Source organism: Triturus cristatus, chromosome 3_2, assembly GCF_964204655.1.
Source record: "Triturus cristatus chromosome 3_2, aTriCri1.1, whole genome shotgun sequence".
Lineage (NCBI taxonomy): Eukaryota > Metazoa > Chordata > Amphibia > Caudata > Salamandridae > Triturus > Triturus cristatus.
The window spans coordinates 1,054,181,812-1,054,201,236 of NC_140584.1; the positions used below are offsets into that span (position 1 = coordinate 1,054,181,812).

A 19,425-nucleotide genomic window follows, 5' to 3' on the forward strand; every position below is an offset into this window, starting at 1 on the left:
ATCGCGAGCCAAGCCTACTTCAAGGTTCTAATGCCTGCCTCCGTGGAGCGCAGGATTACTGTGTTACGTGAGCTCAGCTAATACTTTTAAGCCTGTAGCCTCTCTGTCAGTGTAATTCTTCTGGCCACTTTTTCACAGCAATGATCAGGCAACATGAGGAGTTCAAGGATTAACGCCCATGGTAGCTAACATGGAGGTGTGAGAAGTATCAAAACCAAGGAGTCTGGCCATGGAACCTGAGGAGTGAGCAAGGAACCTGAGAAATCACGCAAGGATACGGGTCTAGATATGGCAACCAGAGGAGATGAAGCATGGAAACCCGGGGAAGCAAAGCACGAGACATTAGAGATTAGCAACACGAAAATGTGAGAAGTCTGATCATAGAAACCCGCGACATGAACCCATGAGATCTCCAAGTGCCAACAAAATAGTCAGGCTAAATCAAGGAAATCCATTTAGGGCCACTCTGGTAACATGACCGTGGTGTTAAAATCTGTGGGAAATATATATTTTGTATTTACTGTATGTATACAGGACATACGCATACTGATGTGTCAGCACATCACAGCTCAGCACGGTGACATAAGACACACAAACACCTGGATTGTGGGTGAAATTAAGAGTAGGGCGTTAGCGCAGGTCACATTACCTCCCTTTATCTAAAATGGATCAATGCCCTTGAGGGGAAAGCAGTCCAGTAGGATGGCTCCATATCCCTCTTCAGTCAACCTCTGCATGGCACATGCTATCCCACAGCTCATCAGGAGCAGAGGACACCCAACTAATCCTTTCTCTGGCAGATAAGTCTTTGAATGCTTTGCAAGATGTTCAAATGGCTATCCCTGAACACCAGGCGCATCGTCATGCAAGCCCTCTTCACAAGCAGACTAGACTACGGCAACACGCTCTACACCGGGATCTCCAACCATCTCCTACACCGACTTCAGACCATCCAGAACATTGCAGTGAGACTCATCCTGAACCTCCCACGGCGCACACAAAGCTCACCACACCTCAGAGATCTCCACTGTCTCCTCATTCCAGAAATGTAGCCAAATCACACTCCTCACTCACACTTACAAGGCACTGCACAACATTGGACTAACATACCTGCACAACCGCATAGGCTTTCACCAACCATCCAGAAATGTAGGCTCAGCCATACTCGAACTTGCACAGACACCAAGCAACCACAAAAGCAGAACGGGAGGTCGAGCATTTTCATATATCACACCCAAGACCAGGAACGACTTCCATCAACACATCAGGGCCTCTTCCTTACTTCTTGAATTCTGCAAGAAGCTGAAGACCTGGCTCTTCGAATAATTCAGTGGGTCTGACACACAACATCCTTCGTCTTACGCCTAAATGCCTACCCCACTGCCTGGTTCGCCTCACGGGTGACTAGTTGAGCCATACAAATCTACATAACATAACAACCGATAGAGGGTTCCCCACAAGTCCCATGTTGACAATTGAGAAAGTAGATGCAGCTGGGTGAGTAGATCCTCTGGGATCCTTAGCTGGACTCACAGTGGCTATAGGGTGTGGACAAGCTATACTGAGAGGATATAACTTACCTCCAGGAAGGTCTGCACTGAAAATAGTGTACAGCCATGAGCCAGACATGGATGGAACCATGATGGGTCTGAGATGCTGCGCCAGAAGCCGGTATAGGGACAGCTAAGCCAGAGTGGCCGAACGCTATGCAGGGAACCATTGCATTGTGCAACGTCCCATATGTACTCCCACAGCACACCATTCACACAACTCTATGCACAGATACACAAACTGTTGTTATTCAGGGGGAGGTGAGGGACTCCAGTTATGGAGGACTGAACATATAGTCCAGCGTACAAGTGATAATCAGTGACAGTCAGCCTCCCTGTAGGCTGGTGAGTGGCAGTAGTTAAGCCTGTGCAATGATTATGGGTACGCTTTGGAGCACCCAGAGTCCATCAGGAAAGCCTTCTTGTGCTTCGCTGGACAGCACCTTTCATGGACTCACTCGACAGGCGCAATGGCAAAAAACACAGGGTCAGCCAAACAGGTATGTTATTTATGGACATTTTTGTGGTCCAGCTTGTGGTCCAGGAATAACATAACTGACTAAAGGTCTGCCAGCCTGGCATGGCATGGCCGACCTGCCGCCATACATCATTTATTCCAATAGAAGTGGCTCCTGCGTGCATGCAGGATACGTTTGGAGGAGAAATATCCACAGCGTGGGTGGATATGTTTAAATTAAGCAGCCCGACGCCCAGCACAATGGTGGTCCGGAGGCCAGGCCCCCTATATTTAAACCAGGCATTGGGCCCTTAAAACATTATTTCCTGAGGTGTTTGCCCCTCACTGAGCCTCATAGCATCACCTGTACTGGGGATATCCGTTACTGTTACTTTTTGTCTCAGGTAACGCTTACTGTGTATTTTGCACTTGCTGCTGCAAGCCCTTTAATGCTTGTAAAAGTCACCCCAGTATTATTCTGTCTTCTGCCGACTGCTCGTCCCAACTTTGATCACCTCTTAAACGTTAAACGTTGTTCACCGATTTACCACCCTACTCTCCCCTTTTTAGGCAATTCAGGCTAAACACATGTTTTACAGAGTATATATGTATCCCACGCTTTCCCCTCTTAACGCCAGGGTCAGATTGGGAAGGTTGGCAGTTGGGCATTGGCCGATGGGCTGGCACCTGCCACCCGTGGGCTGTTTTTTTTTTTAATCCTGTGTCACCCGGCCCACAGAACCTTGCTACCTTCGCCAGCCCCCCAGCCAGGCTGGTGTATTGTAAGGCAGGCTGACTACCAGAGCCGGGACTTGCGTCACTAGGTCTGCCGTAGCGGAGCTCAGCCCCGGGTGGGCTGCACAGCCAAAGCAGTGTTCCTTCTCCCCTGCCGGGCTGTCAAGCAGAGACTGGTCGGGAAGAGTAAAGCAGCTTCACTTTCAGTGTCAGGTGATAACAGCAGATGGCCCATCTTCACCTCAGTCCCCATTGCCCCCTACCTCCGAGGCCTGCCCAGAAGCTTTGTTCTTGGCTTCCTTCCAGCTCTGCCAGGCCATAACCCTGAGGCTATAGTGGGTTGGGGAGGGGGTGAGTGGGAAGCCGCCATGCCTGGGGGATAGTTGTTGCGCTGGCTGTAGGGTCATTCTCACCGCACCCCCTTGGGTTCGACTCAGCCCAAAAGCACTGGGAGGGAGAGAGTATTCAGGGGCTTTGCTGGGGGCGAGGTGTTGTTTTCTTAGCCCCAGTGTCTTTCTGCACTGAGTGTAAGGTGTGTGTGTGTGTGTGTGTGTGTGAGGGTGTGGGGGCACCGGTGTGTTTGCATAGGGCTAGCTGTGAGGTTACCTTGACCAGAGATGCCAACTTTGAAACTCAGGAGCTATGTTGGAGTCGTGGCGTTAGCTCAAAAGCCTTTGATTCTGGGCAAATCACTTAATGTCATGAGGCTGAATAATACAAGCATTGGCATAGCCAATAGGTCTCGCCTTTGGGACCTTATAAGTGTTTAGCCATGCAACAGTTGCATAACTAAACACTTATAAGGTCCCAAAAGCGAGACCTATTGGCTATGCCAATGCTTGTTTTAACTGCTGCAATCTATTGAAGCCTCAGGAAGAACATCAAAGCAGCCCTGCGGCCGCGAAAGTGATCGCGATCAAACATCAAAGCGGCCGTGCTGCCGCAAAAGTGAAAGTAATCGCGGTAAAGCGCGGCCCGCGCACATGCACTGTAGCTCTAGGCTGGCCTGGTAGCACTTTTTGGAGCCCTCTCAATAAGTCTCGGCAGAACAGCGCATGAGCTGGGTCAGTCGAGACCTAAAAAACGAATTTGATCTCCTCTAACGCAACTGGTGCTCATGTAAGTAGATTTAATGTCTGTGGGACCAGTTCACACTATATAAAACTACAAAAAACATTTAAAAAAAATAACCGACCATTGTTCATGTTTTAAAATGCTGTGAACGCCAGAGAATGATAATTAAAGACAAATCTTTAAATATAAAATAAAAACCTTATTCTTTTTTAACATGGCTTTTCTGCCTTTGCTAATTTGACCGTCAGCCACGGGTCATTAAGGCAGCTTTAGAAATTAATATAAATGGCATTTGGCCTTACATTTACTGTTTAAAATACACACTGATTAGGGGGAAAAATACCGGATTCAGGTGACTGTCATTTGCGTACAGGCCAGGATATTAAAATGCCCATCAGATCAGGTCTTGTCACCCTTGGACCATTATATTTTACCTCGCCCGCCAGGCCAAAAATCAGTGCTTCTAGTTTTTACCCACTTTACTGGCGCTATAAGCTATAAAATGTTAAATTTACCAAACATTTCTATAAACATGTGATCAATTAGTGATTAATGAAAGGGCACGATCCGGGAATGTGGACCACTTTAAGGAGTGCCCGAGCCTAATTGTGATCCCAATCCGACCCTGCTTAACGCCTTTGAGGTTCAAAGGTCATTTTTGTTTCAAATTTGGCATTTTACTAATGGTCTTCATACCTGTCCCTCCCACAGATTTTTAGTTAGTTCATCAACAGGCACTCAGCATTACTTTCAGACACTCCGGAACCCTCCCCCACCCCTCGATGTTTACAATTTCTTTTTATTTTCTATATTTAGGATGTTTTGCCCTCCACCGTAGCCTTGCCATCATTGTCTCACTACTCAGTAGAACTTTGTGTTTTAGGCTAAATGTTCTGTTATTGCTTTTCTACTGGCCTGTCTGTTGCACAGAAGAGTCACATGAAAACGGCTTTGGAAGAGGACGGCTCGACGATTACTTTATGTTCACTAAACTGGTTAAAAACGTTACAGTATTCCAGATACAACAGGGGTCAAGGTGCACGTGGGGCGCCTGTCTATTGATAAATGCTACACGACGGTTAGAAAATTCTCACCCTGGCGAAGGGTGGGGGGCTATCGTGGGTGTTGGTAAGAATATGTGCCTGTGTCTTCTCAATTAATTGATTTTTACCTTCAACAGTAAAGCAATAAATTAATTTGATTCTTAACTTTGCATTGCTAACCCATGGCGAAGCAAGACTTTGGAAAAAAAACAGGGCCATGCTTGTCTGTAACACTTACAGTGGGCACGTGGGGGCGCCATAATGACATGTATCCCAAAGTGTGAGCAGAAAATGTAGCCGCCTTACCTGCGACATAAGGGGTCAATTAAGTGATGTACGAATCCGCGCGGTGCCCGTGGCCAGTACCAAGGAACGCATTATCGTGGCAGTAAACAGCTGGAGCTGTCTGTAGCCGGGCACTCACGAGATGCCACAGTTCAAGAACATGTTACTTCCTGGTTTGTAAGGAGGGTGTCGACACAAAGGATGAGGGATTGACAGTGTTTAAAAGTTGGTCTAGGGCCAGGGACAATCAACTCAAACTACGGGGCCATCTTTTTCTTCTCGCTAGACTGAAGTGCCTGGGGGGTCATCCGTAGACTTTCACTGCTTGTTACACCGTTTCCTTACCACGTGGGTATTCATCAAGGATTACTTTTGTGTGTGTTTGGGTGGGGGAGGGAGGGAGGGGGGGTTCTGTCCTGTTCTTTTTCCACAGAGTTTAGGCTACTCTAGGTGTTAGTGCTTTGGCCATCAGCTCAGCTGAGCTCAAGAAATGACTTGAGCTCTGTAAGAGAGAGGCACAGTGACCGCCATGCCAGCCACAAGCTAGTCTTTAAGAGACAACTCAGGCCCGACTGAGCGCCAGTGTGCAGCACAAACAGGGCCACCACACAAAAAGCAGAGCAACGTCACCATGCGCCCAAAATGAAATATTCCAACTCGTCAGCAAGCTTCAAACCCCGATAGAAAGCGCTGACAAAACACTAGTGTCAGAACCTGACACCTCCTAGATGAACACTTGGCATTCAAAATTCCCAACATATACAAGCACATAACTTCCTGACTGACAACCACAATACCACATAAAACAACTAACAGCACACTGGCCTTCAACTGCCCCCCACCCCCCCACACACACTTACTAAAAATAGCTCTACGCGCCTTCTCCTCTACCAGATTCCATGAATCAATCTAGTGGCCACCAGCAGTGGAAAGCGGACTCCTCGCTAATCCATGCCAACTATTCAAAGACCTGCAGACAATCACCAGTCGCACAATCTTCTGCCTCTGTATTGTATACATATTCCTTAGGAAACGACAGTGTTTAAAACAGGTGACATGAACGCCCCTACTTAAGAAACCGCTGCTAAAGCCAGAAGACCCGGAGTCCTACAGGCCAATGAAAAACAATCATGTCTCTGCCATGTTCAATGACCAAGCGGTCTGGCACCAATAACAGGAATACCTTCTGATCCACAAGGCTGAGCTCAGGAGCGACGCAGACCCCGCGGAGGTACAAGCAGAAGCAGCCTTGAGCTCCACGGGGCTTCAGAGTAACAGCAGGTCTACGAGGCTTCAATCCAACCTCCAGCTCTCCAGGAAGGGCTTGAAAACCCGGCTTTTTACAGCGGCATAGGCCGCCTTTTACAATAATATTTTTCTGCCCTCACACCTCAGCGCCAAGACGCTACGGCATTCGAGCGCTATACAAGCACCAAACATAAACATAACTCTTGGCAGCAATCAACCCTGCGAACTGCAGCGTCCTAAGACAGAGGCTACACCACAGTAGAGTCTGAACGGAGGCCCTGATCTCCTCTGGAACAGATACCAGCTAATCACCCTAGCCCCCTCCAAAGCCTGTCTGCCCCCCGCAGAGAGCCACAGGGCTCCAAACCGAGTGGAACCCTGAACATCAACTACCTGCATCCAGTAGAAATCCATATCTGATATTTCATATTCCTGTGACACATACACCACAACAGTCACACTCAAAACCAATGGACATCCCCCAAAGACACCACATATCTCAACCGGTGCAAGCTTCGAGCTGGACTCGGGACACATAACCACCTCAGTGTCAGCTTTCACAAGATAGAAGCTCTTTGACGACACATCCCTAACTGCAGCAACCTCCCTCGTGCACCTCAGCACCCTAAAACAGAAGAGTCCCACTCTAGCTTTCCTAGAAGCAGCTCTCTCAATAATCTTCAGTATTCTATCGTGCCTGGACCATGCCTACGGACTACCCCCAGGCTTCCAGCGCACTTTTACACACTCTCCAGCACATGCAGAACTCCGCAGAAATCTGTTACAGCACGTGGGAGCTGCAGGCCACCGAGCACTGGCTTTCATAGCTCTGGTCTGGCCACCCATCATACATATGGTCGACCTCAAGGCTTTCTGCAAAACACACACACACAACCCCCCGCCCCCGTGTTTGGTAAAGAATTAGTCTATCAGCCTTGGTATTCGGCGCACTGACATTTAGTTGCACCGGCCACTGCCTTCTGAGCAGAGCTTTGGGCACCGGCACTCTTTCTTTCACAAATTAAGCACTAACATAGGTACCATAGGCCACTCATTCTGGTTCAACACAACAGTTACGTGTCATATCTCACTGCATAAGGCAAAACATGGTATGCTCTTCCTGTATGCTGTGGTCCCTACTAGAGGACCCCCATAACCATGGCCTTCACCACAACAACGCCAAAGCATGCCCACTGGCAACATGTCCTTTCAACACACACACATACCTTTCTTGGCACTCTGGCCCACAGTTGCCAAAAGACCCATCTAAATTTGCACTTTCATGTACCTAACCCTAAGCCCATTTCATTGCCTGCCTCAAAACCTGGGTATCAAACCAGTAGCACAAGTTACAACCCCTAGCCTACAAGATGCACTCTTTATCCCAAAACTGGGTACATGGTCGTCAACTGGATCTATGATCCACTCAATGCTCCATATTGGCAAGTCATCCATGTGTCGACACGGCACATGCAAGCTCTACACAGACACGCTAACACTCAAAGAACACATAACACCTCCATCATAATCTACAACCCCAAGCAAAACCAAGTGCTCCGAACCTCAGACCATGCTCCACATGCTTTTAAGAATTGTACAATAAGTCCCAGCCTAGACAGTCCAGAGCTGTGTGACAACACACAAATCAGAAAGCTCACAGACACCCAGAGAAATGGATTTCATTGTTCGCCTGAGACATTGTTCAGGTGGGGTCCGGGTAAACATACAAGAGTAGACGTTACTAAGTAAGGTATGCTCCTGCACTAACTCACCTTCACCAAGCTCCACCTTCAGCCCTCACATTCCAGCCCAGCAGATTTGACCCCTCGTGTGCCAACCCTGAACCTTCACGTTCCCTCGTGCAGCACCCCCCTGGGGTCCTGATTGGAGCCCTTGTGGTGGTCGCCATTACCATTCCTTCTGCTCTCGTTCCCCTGCGGGCTGGTGGGGCTCCTGCTGGTTCATAAGATGGGGATTGTTGTGCAGTGGTGGTCCTTGTGGTCATTGAGGCATTGCTTGCTTATCACTCCATCATGGCTGTTAGTCTACCATCAACGATGAACACAACCTTCAAAGATACTGCTAGCTATGCTTTCCTCTTTCAGATAGGTGGTTAGTGGCTCGGGTACATAGCTCGGTCTTTCTTGTACCTCTGGTGCATAAGCATTCCTACAGCTGTGCCTCATTGTGTCGCAGTCTTGCAATATTCCATTCACAAACTCCAGTTTGACAACACGATGCTTGAAAATCATGCTAGGAGTATTTGTCTTGCAATCAGACTTAGCACTCGGAAGGTGTTTTATTGTTTTTGACATTTTGCCTCTTGAACTTTTTGTTGTACTGTTGTTTCTTCAGAACTCCCCCCTCAGTTTGTCGCATTGCGACTGGATCGGACAGCCTGATTTACACAAAGTCTCTTAAGAGATGAAAGATTGGGTCCTACATCCAGTCCTTAGCAGTGGTGGACGGGCTACACAATCATCAGTAACATTACATCTGAGGTCTCGCGAGGAGAGAGTCCACAGGAAGCAGGGGGTTTCTGCAGTCGAAGAACAGAGAGAAGCAGCCTGGGTTGGTTTTCAATTCCAGCCCTAATAGACTACCAGGAACAGAATGTACCCGCCTCTGGCCCAGTACTCAATGTAGTCACCTATTGGCCAGTTAGTGGCCTTAGAAGGTGACAAACAAAGGCAGTGTATTCAGGCGATAGCTGCTGTGTCCACATAATAATTACCCTTTCCTCTACTGCATCAGCCATGGCTCATCCTCAATTCATGGTGTGGTCAGCTTACCACGCTGTACCGTGCAGTTAGGATATAAACTCTCTCGACAACCAGGAGCACTCAAGGGTGTCAGGGCAAGAATGGAAACAGCTGTGTACCATGGGGCACACAACACTGAACAAAATCCTCTTTTCAAAGAATGAGGAGTGGACAGAAGGGTTATTTCCGCCTTCGAATAAGAGAGCGGTCCTACATGTGCTAATCCTTTGACAAAAAAGGAACAATTTAGGGAGTGGCACACCACCGTAGTATGCATAGAGAGCGCACCGTGATATAACCAAGAGGAATGTCCAGGTATGTATCCATGGGCACCTCGGCCATCCAGTCAATGAGGTCCCAATAAGTGCTCAAGCGCCACCAGCAAATAGACATTCTGCCCTCCTTATTGTCTGTGGCGCATAAGTGTGTGTTTTTTTATTTCACTGGATCGCCCCTTTAATCTTCAAAGACGGCTTCCATAACGCAGGCCTGGTTTAATGGTTAAGAGTTAGACTATGAAATCAGGAAACCTGGGTTCTAGTTACAGCTTTACCCCACATATGTAACTGTGTGTGTATGTATGTATGTATGTATGTATATATGTATATATATATATATATATATATATATATATATATATATATATATATATATATATATATATATATATATATATATAAATAATATATGATATTTTAATAGCGCAAACTGAGCCAAAAGGCAGCGGAGCACTGCACATGGTCAAGCTTAAAATCAGTGAGTAAGAGAAAAGGAAGCTGAGCTGTGGATGATGAATGCAGTGTGATGTGGTTTTCTTTAAAGAGGTGGGTCTTCGACTCTTTCCTAAATTGAAGCAGTGTTGGGTCATTCCTGAAAGATACGTGCAGGGTCGGCTCCTCCGTAATGGCGGAGGTGTGTCGCCCCACCACCCGCGCCAGCAGGTGATAAATAAAATGACAATAACACAGTTATTGTCATTTTATTTATCAATAAAACAACAATAACACAGTTAGTCATTTTATTTATTAATAAAACAACAATAACACAGTTATTGTTATTTTATTTATGAATAAAACAACAACATTAACACAGTCATTGTCATTTTATTGTTGCTGTCTGTCTGAGCCCCACGATGACTATAGGGCGGGGCAGGCCGAGCAGGTCATGGAAGAGGAGTAGCGTGCACTCCTAAGTGCGCATCTGTGCTTGGTTGAGCTGTCCTAGGCTGGCCAAACACACATGCCCACTTATGTTTCTCCAACCCGAGTGTGATACACATATGCCAGCTTTTTCTGGAGATGTAAGATTAAGGGATTCCGGTACGCCATGCGCCACTGATGGCTTTTCAATAGATTAGCAAAACATTAGTGCAAGCATCATGCGTCCGGAATGGAGCTTAGCCCCTGCACCTTATTATTCATATGGCATCAGCTGTTTTCATTGGTGTGGTCCTGGTAACAACCACCACAAATCAGACCATGGTAGGAGCTGATGTGTTTCTAAGCGCTCTTTCAAGCCCTGCGTCCCCCATCGAAGATTTATTACACGGGCCTCTTTTTCAGCAGCAAGAACATGCAAACAGAGCCTAAAGTTAATAGTCATGCACAGTAAAATAATAAATCACATTTTTTAATCTACTTTCTGGAAACAACCCCAAAGTATTTAGGGGCCTATTTACGAACTTGTCACAGAGCGCAGCGCAACATCTCACCTCGCTGCACTGCACTGCGTGACAGGGAAGGGCAGGAATGAGCCGTATTTGAGGCAATACGGAGCATTCCTGCCTTTTCTCCTGCGCTAGTGCCTTTTTGGCAGCCTAGTGGCAACGCAGGCACCCTTGCACCATGGTGAAAGGGCGTCTGCGTTGCAAGCAGGATTGTTTTTGTGTAGGAAGGGACAGGCTCCAGCACAAAAACAATCCTGAGAGCCATATTGCTCTTTCTATGTGTGCAGCAGAATGCAGCCTACATAGAAAGAGGACGTTGCAAGGAGAAATAAAGACATTTCTCCTTGTTACACCTCTCCTGGAAAGGCGTATCTTTTTGGCGCATTCCCAGGTCTACCAGTTCTGGTAAATCTCTGAATCCTTCAAAAACCATGGGAGCTGCGTGGCAACACCCATGCAATGCCACTGGAACGCCTTCCCAGGGCAGAGTAAGGCAACGCACCGATTTGTGCTGTGTTGCCTTTCACCACATATATGGAGCCACTCTGGGCCATGCTAAGTGGCCTTGCCTGGCTTCATAAATCTTACTTAAGGTTTTTCGCTTATACCACGTTGCGTGGTGCAAACTCCACGGAAACCATCTCGTAAACAGGACCCTTCATTCTTTCTGAAGCATTCAAATTCAAATGTACATTACGTCTACTGGTTCTTTCTTCAGGAAATATCAAACTCATGCCTTCTCCTTAAGTGCTGCCAAAGGTTATTTGACTTTTCATTCTTTCTGAGTTAAGTCAAGAAAACATATTTTCTAAATTAATGTGAAAACCACTAGCCCGGCTTGCTCATTTCCTGTCTGTTCATGGCAGGCGAGCTTTAAATAGTCTCAAGTTTACTCTCGCATGGCTACTGTTCCCATTTTTCATTTCTTAAATAACAGATTTTACTCTTGTTTTTTACAACTCTTGGAGGAGGGCTGTGATACACACTCTCCACCTCCGCCAGAAGACTAGTTCTAATGTTAAATTCCTTTGTAAACTGGTTACTGAGGCTTAGCTTTTTTTTCTGGTTCCAGTACCCCCTGGGCCCCCACTCTGCCTATTGCTTACATTTGTATTTTACATTTACTGCCATAGTGTGATAATGCATTTTATGAAAAGGAATATAAAGTAGGGTTGCCAAAAGAAAAATGCCAGCCATGTGTTGTTTAAAGAGCCTGGAAAGACCTTGTCTTGACACTAAATAGGGTTATGAATAAAAAAGTATGTACTCATTTGTAATGTGACTTTTCTGTCTTTGTTCCCTTTAATTATCAGTCATGGATCATTCAGGAAGCCCTACAACACAATTAAAAGTGCTTTAAATTTATATTTGCTGTTCGAAGTATGCACAGATAAGTGCAGAAAATAGGGCTTTAGGTGACTGCTTATTTTTTTACAGTCTGGGACATCAAAATAATGAGCTGACAACCTTAATCATAAGACTGGAAGTTTGTTGCAGGATCAACACATTATTTATTTCCTCGAGCCTTGATCCGTGAATATTGCCATAATAGCAATAGCTTAACTTATATCTGAAACCCTACACCGCCGTCAATAATAAGCTGAGTTACTTTAAGTGTCTGGAAATGCACCCAACATTCAGACAACTCACTCCTCATTCTCACCCTCCACTTTCACGCTCACCCTGCACTCACAACGATCACAATGCACTCACACTGGTCACCATGCACTCACACCATTCCCCTGCTCACCCTGCACTCACAGTGATCACTCTGCACTCACAATGCACTTGCACTGTTCACCCTGTACCTCACCCTGAAGTCACACGAGCACACTACTCACCCTGCACTCATGCAACACTTCACTCACATGTCCTCCTCAGTGATCACTCTGCAATCTCATTCAAACAAGCCCATCACTAACCATGCATTCCTTCGTCCTACTCTGCACTTACATCCGCACCCAAATTCATATGGTCACCTCCCTCACCCTGCAGTCACTACTCTCACCCTACTCTCACAATCTTGCATCGTTCACCGTGCACTCACACGGGCCCTCCTGTCACCCACACAGTGCAGAGGGTTAATGTGCCTGCTACAAAGAATGTGTACCACGCAGATCACAGAACGGAGTGTGAGTAAACTAGGAGTAGCACTATGAAAAAATGAAATGTTTGTCAGAAAGGTGCTGTAGAGAGATGAGGTGCATTGTTGGCGAGTGGTAGTGAGGGAATTCATGGAGAAGGAGGAAATGGGGGAGCGCGCCAACAAAAACAGTGCCACCGTGTGCGACCAGTGCTAGGGCCAGGAGTGTAACCCCCCCCCCCCTTCCGAAGTCCGGGTTTAGTTGCGCCCCTGCCCTTGAGCATCTTCTGATACTGTGGCGTCGGCACTCTAGCACTCCACCTCGAGACAGCCTCGCAGACCGTGCCAGTCGCTCAGGGATCAGGTAATGGTGGGATGTGCAGTCAATCATTCAGCATTCCTTATTGGCAGCTCAGACAGGCCACTCAACACCGACAAATGAGCAGGCATGCCCACACCAGCCACCTATCACTCGGTAACCCCTTGGGGCAGGTGAGAGAGTCTGCAGTGAGTAAGAACAGACTGGGGCTGAGACAGTAAAGGGCAGACACCCCCGGGCCCTGCTACGCCTGATCGTTTTGCTTACAGTTGCACATTTTTTCCACTTCAAACAGTGGATGGATATGAAGACAGAATGCTTCCTTCGACTTGGGAAACTGTTTTCCCAAGAAGAGGCCGAAGAATGAATGGGTGTTGATTGACAGTCCGCTCTTTTCTCTCATTCAAATGGTATTTTCTGAAGCAGAGAGGCGTTAAGTTGACTTGGGCATGAAGCCTGCGTGTACTCTCCTGTGTGCCTAGCTGCACCTGTTTGTGTTGTATCCAACTCTATTCCTCCCTCTGCAGATTATCGGTACCAGATCTCTTTATTTTGATTTGTCTTTCTTTCTTTCTACCTCTATCTTGTGCTCTCTTTCTCCTCTGCCTCCTACGGGAATCATGCAATGCTATCTGCTAACTTTGTCTTTAGTGTTCCTTCCCTCTTCTGTGGTTCTTTAATTTGTTGTGTTTCTTGTTTTGTGCTTCTTTTTGATCTCTTGCTCTCTTTTCAATCTAAAGTTTCCGCTTTCTTCCCTGCTTTACCTTCCATTCCTGGAAAACAGGGCAATCCTAGTAAAATGAGGGTTTTAGGGGCCGCCCACCGAAGGGAGGTATGCCCCCTGGGGATACTGGGAGTGGGGGGTAGGACAATGGAGAGTTGACGTTTTGTATAGTGAGGCTTTCATTGTGTATGGTGAACTGCCTAAGAAAATTGAGTGATGTGAACCTGTTTCAATAAAGCGCCCTTTTCACAGAAAATGATGTTCTCAGGGGTCTGTGCTTCACATTCTCACCCGAAGGCCGCTGGGTTTGAGGGACCCCAGCTGAGCAGCGCCTCTGCCCTCTGGTGCCTCAGCCCCCCTCGGGGCAGAAGAGGGCTGATAGCTCTGCTGGCCTTTTACATTTTGAAAATAGATAATCAAATGCAAGTTTTCGGCGGCGCTCTTCTGCTGTACCCTGGGAGCTAGCAGACTCACATACGAACTTGAGAGGGTTGGGGGGGGGGGGGGGTGGAGGGGGTAGGAGAGGTGCACCAAAGCTTGGCTCGTTTTTGGCCTGAGAGTCCACCAGGACCTCGGGCTGACCCAGAGCCAGACATCTGGCTCGAGTCAGTCCAGAGCCTCTGGTGGTTCGACTACATAAGTCCTGTAGGTGTAAACTATGTCAACATGTGCATGAATTTTGAGCGCTTTTGTCTTCACTACATGAAAGAAGACAGCCTATTGACTTTGTCAGTTCTTGTTTTAGAAGCGCGTGCCACTCTCCACGTGTGCGTCTCCACCTAGGCTCACGCAGGCGCTAAGAGGGGGCTGCAACACATAGTTTATTTCTGTCTTCAAAGCCCATCTGTTCCTCCTTAAATAGCAGACTTTCACCACACCAAAGTGCGCGCGCAGACTCACCCTCTTTGTGTTTTCCAGGACTTTTTGATCCGGCTTTCCGTAATTGGGGGGGTTGGCGTAAGGGTCGTAGCCGAGCTTGGCCAGCATGGGCGCGATCACCGGCATGTCCCGCAGCACGTCCGCCGGGATCCGGCCCACCCACTTGGACAGCGCCTCGACGTTCACGGGCTTGATGACCTGGTCTGTTGACCTTTCAACTCTGTGGAAAAATACAAATATCATCAGAACATTTTAAAGTTAATGCATCTTTAAGGTTATATATTGTTATGAATTAACAAGCATATGAAAGTTTGTCACATTAATCAGCAGGGGTGTAGCTTGGTCCATACGATGGGGGTGCGTGAGGGGGGGGCGGGGGGGGGGTAGATTCAGATTTTCACACAGTCACATTGGCATTGAATGTAGAAATGCATTATAAAACAGCAGGGTGCATGAGAGGGGCCTGTGGGACAGAGGAAAGGGAGACAAATGAGGATTGGTAGGGGTACTAAGTGAGAGAAAACACAATATTTTGTAAAATAACCAACATTTTTTGAGGACTTTAAAAACAGAGAGAGTGTGTCAGTGTATGAAAAAATTCCTGGTGAAATCCAACAGAAACCTAGCTATACCCAACTGAAAGCACCCGGACCCAACTATTTATCAGAAAATACATTTATTAGGGGGGGGTTTAACACCCTAAACGCCCCCCTGAAGCTATGCTCTGGATAATCATAACTTTTAGGGCATGTGTTGCAATGCGTCTTTTCTATAGTGCACATCTGCCAATTAGACGTGGGTGGGTGTGCCATCCTAGGATCATCTGTGGGGCGGTCTGTGGGGTGAGAGTAGTGATGTGTTGAAGGCCAGGCTTACTCTGTAGATATTCTGTAAATGGAGGGGCAGGGGCACTGTGATTTGCCAACCAAAACCATGTGCTGTGAGGTGTTTGTAAGGGGTTAACTTTGCGGGGTGTATCCAGGCCTGTGAGAAGTTAGCGTGAGACCAGCGCCTCGAGACCCTCACCGGTGAGCAGTCGTGCTTTATAAGATCAACAAAACTAGGGCCCTCTGGGTACTTCTCCCATTGTTGCCAGGTGCGATAAACACCGGTTTTTTAGCATTAAAAAAAGTATTCAAAGGAAATAAAAACCACAGGGTCTGGCCATAAGTTGCCTCATTATCAATGGCTACAGGAGGCTGCTTGCGATTAAAAATCTATAAACCAGTGCTTAATTTGAGCCAGTGGTTTCCGGTGCTCGGTACCAGCATTTAGTTGCCTGAACCTGCACTTATGGTAGCTGCCACATGGTGGCACTGCTTATGTAATTTAAAGATGAACAGAAAAACAGTTGTTTGTTAATTCAATATACAATAACAACAACTAATACCTACCACCCACGTCATTCTTAAAGCTTTGGCAGCCTTGAACAGTCTGCATTGTCACACTTCAGTTCTGATGGCTAGTAGTTGTGTAAGTACAATGGCTATGTGTTGTGCAAACTACAGCGGCCTCCTGACAGGGGCCACAGCACTTATATTTTTACAAATTTAGCACTGCTGTAAATGTTGATTAAGGTGAGGGAGTCCCTGCAATGCTTGAGGCCTGGGCTTCATGCCCCCTGCCCTGCCACCCCTTGTTGCAACCGTGGACGTATCATATACATCCGTGACACAGATGTGATATATTCTCACTATTCTTCAAAAAAGAAATAAACCTGGCACATCCCATATGCATTCCATGCCCCATTTCTATTTTATGGCTGCTTCTCTCTGAACATCTGCCAGCCCTGCCTCAGACTTCCGGCCTCAGCCCCTCTCTGCCTCGCTGCCTTCTCGTGCGTCTGTGTGGGAGGGCTGAAGCATTCATTCATGATGAGGGTTTCTATAGCACGGAGCACATCTGTGTCAATATCACATCATTTACAATTCAGTGTAGTATAATACGGGGTGAACAAACCGTACTGCGACGGAGCAGTGCTCACAGTACCTGGAGTGGCATTTTAGAAGGCCACTGACACACACTGGCATTTCATTGGCTCTTGAGCTTGACGTCAGGAGGTTTGGGGCTTTTATGTTACAGTATGGTACATGTTCAGTGGAGGCACAGACAGAGAAAGGAAGGTCTGAGGCTCGCGAGGCTACTGGAATTATGCAAACAAGGGGCTTCAGAGTTTTCCGCATACGTATATATTTATCACACGAGCTTCATGTTCCACCATCTGCTGCATTATTTACAGATTCCAACAAAAATGTATTTCTATCCCAAATGGATCAAATGTTGTTATAAGAAACATAACCCCTATCAAAAGAGGGTAAACCCTTCACACCTAAGGAGGAAGGATTGAGAATACCATTCAACAAAACTAATTCTCCAGGGACAACAAAGATCCTTAAAATCTTAGAGGAATGTCTTTCTCTTATCCAATCTCTTTTCATGCTGTGTGTTACAAATCACACCTCTGAAGTTGTAAAAATATAAAATAATATTTATTAAGTCAATACTGCAGGACCACAATTTCTTTCTAAAATATCTCATAGATCACATATTATGGAAACACGCGCGTTTATAAAACAACATAAAAACACAAGAACTCCCATCTCCATAAAAGGGAGCACAACGCATTTATACGATTATTCTTTTCTTTTAAAGATGATGAGAGCAGATGACTGACACACAGGCCCGGTTCTAGCGGGTGGGCCGGGCCCACCCAAACGGGAGCCTTGTCCCTCGCAGTGAGGGCTGTAAGGCGGGCGCTCAACGGCATTGGGCTCAAAGGGCTGTCTGTGTGTGTGTGTGCGCCCGCAGCCGCACCCGAGCACTTCACAGGGTCTTTAAAAGACCATTTACATGTTAACGAGGGTTTGTTTGTTTTTTCTCCCCTTCATCTCCACATGGCGAAAGGCGACAAATCCTTTCTTTGACAAGGGTAACCTTTGCGTACTGTTCTGCTGCGTGGATATTTCTTTTTCTAAGCAGCGCAGGAGAAAAGAACTTTGTTTATTTCTATCACCTTTCCTGACCCCTGCAGCAGTTTATCACATCAGGCTGTGACACAAAGTTTGACTAATGGAGTAGGTAAGAGAATGTGTTACTATTTGTTTTTCTTTAAAAAATCTGCACAGGCCCAGCAGGACACTTACTTGGTGTGCGCTTCATTTAAACAGTTTTTGTCATTATCATGGCCGATGCAGGACAACAATAAGACAATAAAAGATGCCCCAATAACGCTGGTGATTCATGATCCGCTGGAGAGCAATTATTTGTCTGTTGGTAGTTTTTAAATGCAGATGAACTGTATTTTATATGGAAGCTCAGTGGGTTACTGCCTTTGTCACAGAGATCCTTGTGTTACTTGCAGTTCAGAAGTTACAATCCTAACATAGGACAGTGACCAATGAACTGTCACCAAAGAGCTGCATACAAACATGAATAGTATAGTTAGAACTTCGCTTTTTTTTTGGTGATATAGTTAGAACTTCCCCAGTCTTTCATTATTCTAATGTTGCTAAAATGAGTATGTTTGGGCAGATATACATTTTTATCAGTAAAGCTGACCCCCATGGAATACTCTTTAAATGCTAAGGTTGTGTTTCCCCAGACCAAACCCTCTCAAAATATACTGCCCACCAGTATGGATGACATGTGATTCATACACCCTGTAATCCTCATTGGCTCATGTGACATTCCCTGTAGACTGATTTACATACTTGTATGATCCATTGTCTCTGTATAAAGTGTGCATGTTGTAAAGTACTGACACGCACTACACTGATATGAGTAGTGCTATACAACAAATTAAATGCATATGAGAGAGGGGCTTCGGAGCGATGAGGGGCACTGGTGGAGGGTGGCAGTGAGGGAATCTGAGGAGGAGGTAGTGGGAGGGGCTGTGGAGCGATGAGGGGTACTGGTGGAGGGTGACAGCAGGGCTAGAGTTGGGGTACCACGCGGGTGGACGGCGTCCCCCCACTTATTTTACCGGGAGCTCGATAACTGGAGAAAATGGAGCCACACATTCACTCTTTGGCCTCTCTAGGGCGAGATCGAAGCTCATTCAGAACGCTGCTCACGCGCTGGCTTCTCTGATGCAATGGCATCTAAGGGTTGATCGAGGGGAGGCAATGAGTCTGATGGTGCAAGCCACCTTTCGTGACGTCACTTCCTGTGTTGACATCAGCGTCCCCCCACTTCTTTTTTTAGGGCTTGTGCCCTGGGTGACAGTGACGGAATCCAAGTAAGAGGTCATGGGGTGGAGGGGGAGCTAGGGAGAAATGAGGGGCACTGGTGGAGGGTGGTAGTGAGGGAATCCAAGGAGGTCATGAGGGGGAGGGGCTATGGGGAGATGAGGGGCCCTTGTGGCGTGAGGCAGTGAGGGAATCTGAGGAGGAGGTCAATGGGGGGCATGGAGGGATGAGGGGCACTGTTGGAAGGTGGTAGTAAAGGTATTTACGGAGAAAGAGGTTATTGGTGTGGCACCAAAAAAGACTTTCGCATCAGCGCTAAACCCGGCCCTGTCATGGCCTTTCTGTTTTTGTTTATTTAATTAGCAGTCGGGTCATAAGGGCTACTGTGGAACATACTTTAAAGTGCGTGCTAA

At 46.9% G+C, this 19,425-nt stretch overlaps 1 protein-coding gene across 4 annotated transcripts in view; it reads right to left on the bottom strand.

Moving 5' to 3' along the window:
- Positions 1–19,425, bottom strand: part of TPST1 (tyrosylprotein sulfotransferase 1) — a 302,319-nt gene that overhangs the window by 43,393 nt on the left and 239,501 nt on the right. For all 4 annotated transcript variants that reach the window (XM_085649759.1, XM_085649762.1, XM_085649761.1 and 1 more), the window contains exon 3: positions 14,847–15,045. In XM_085649759.1, coding sequence (XP_085505885.1) covers positions 14,847–15,045 — 199 coding nt within the window. The remainder of the gene's footprint in view (positions 1–14,846; positions 15,046–19,425) is intronic.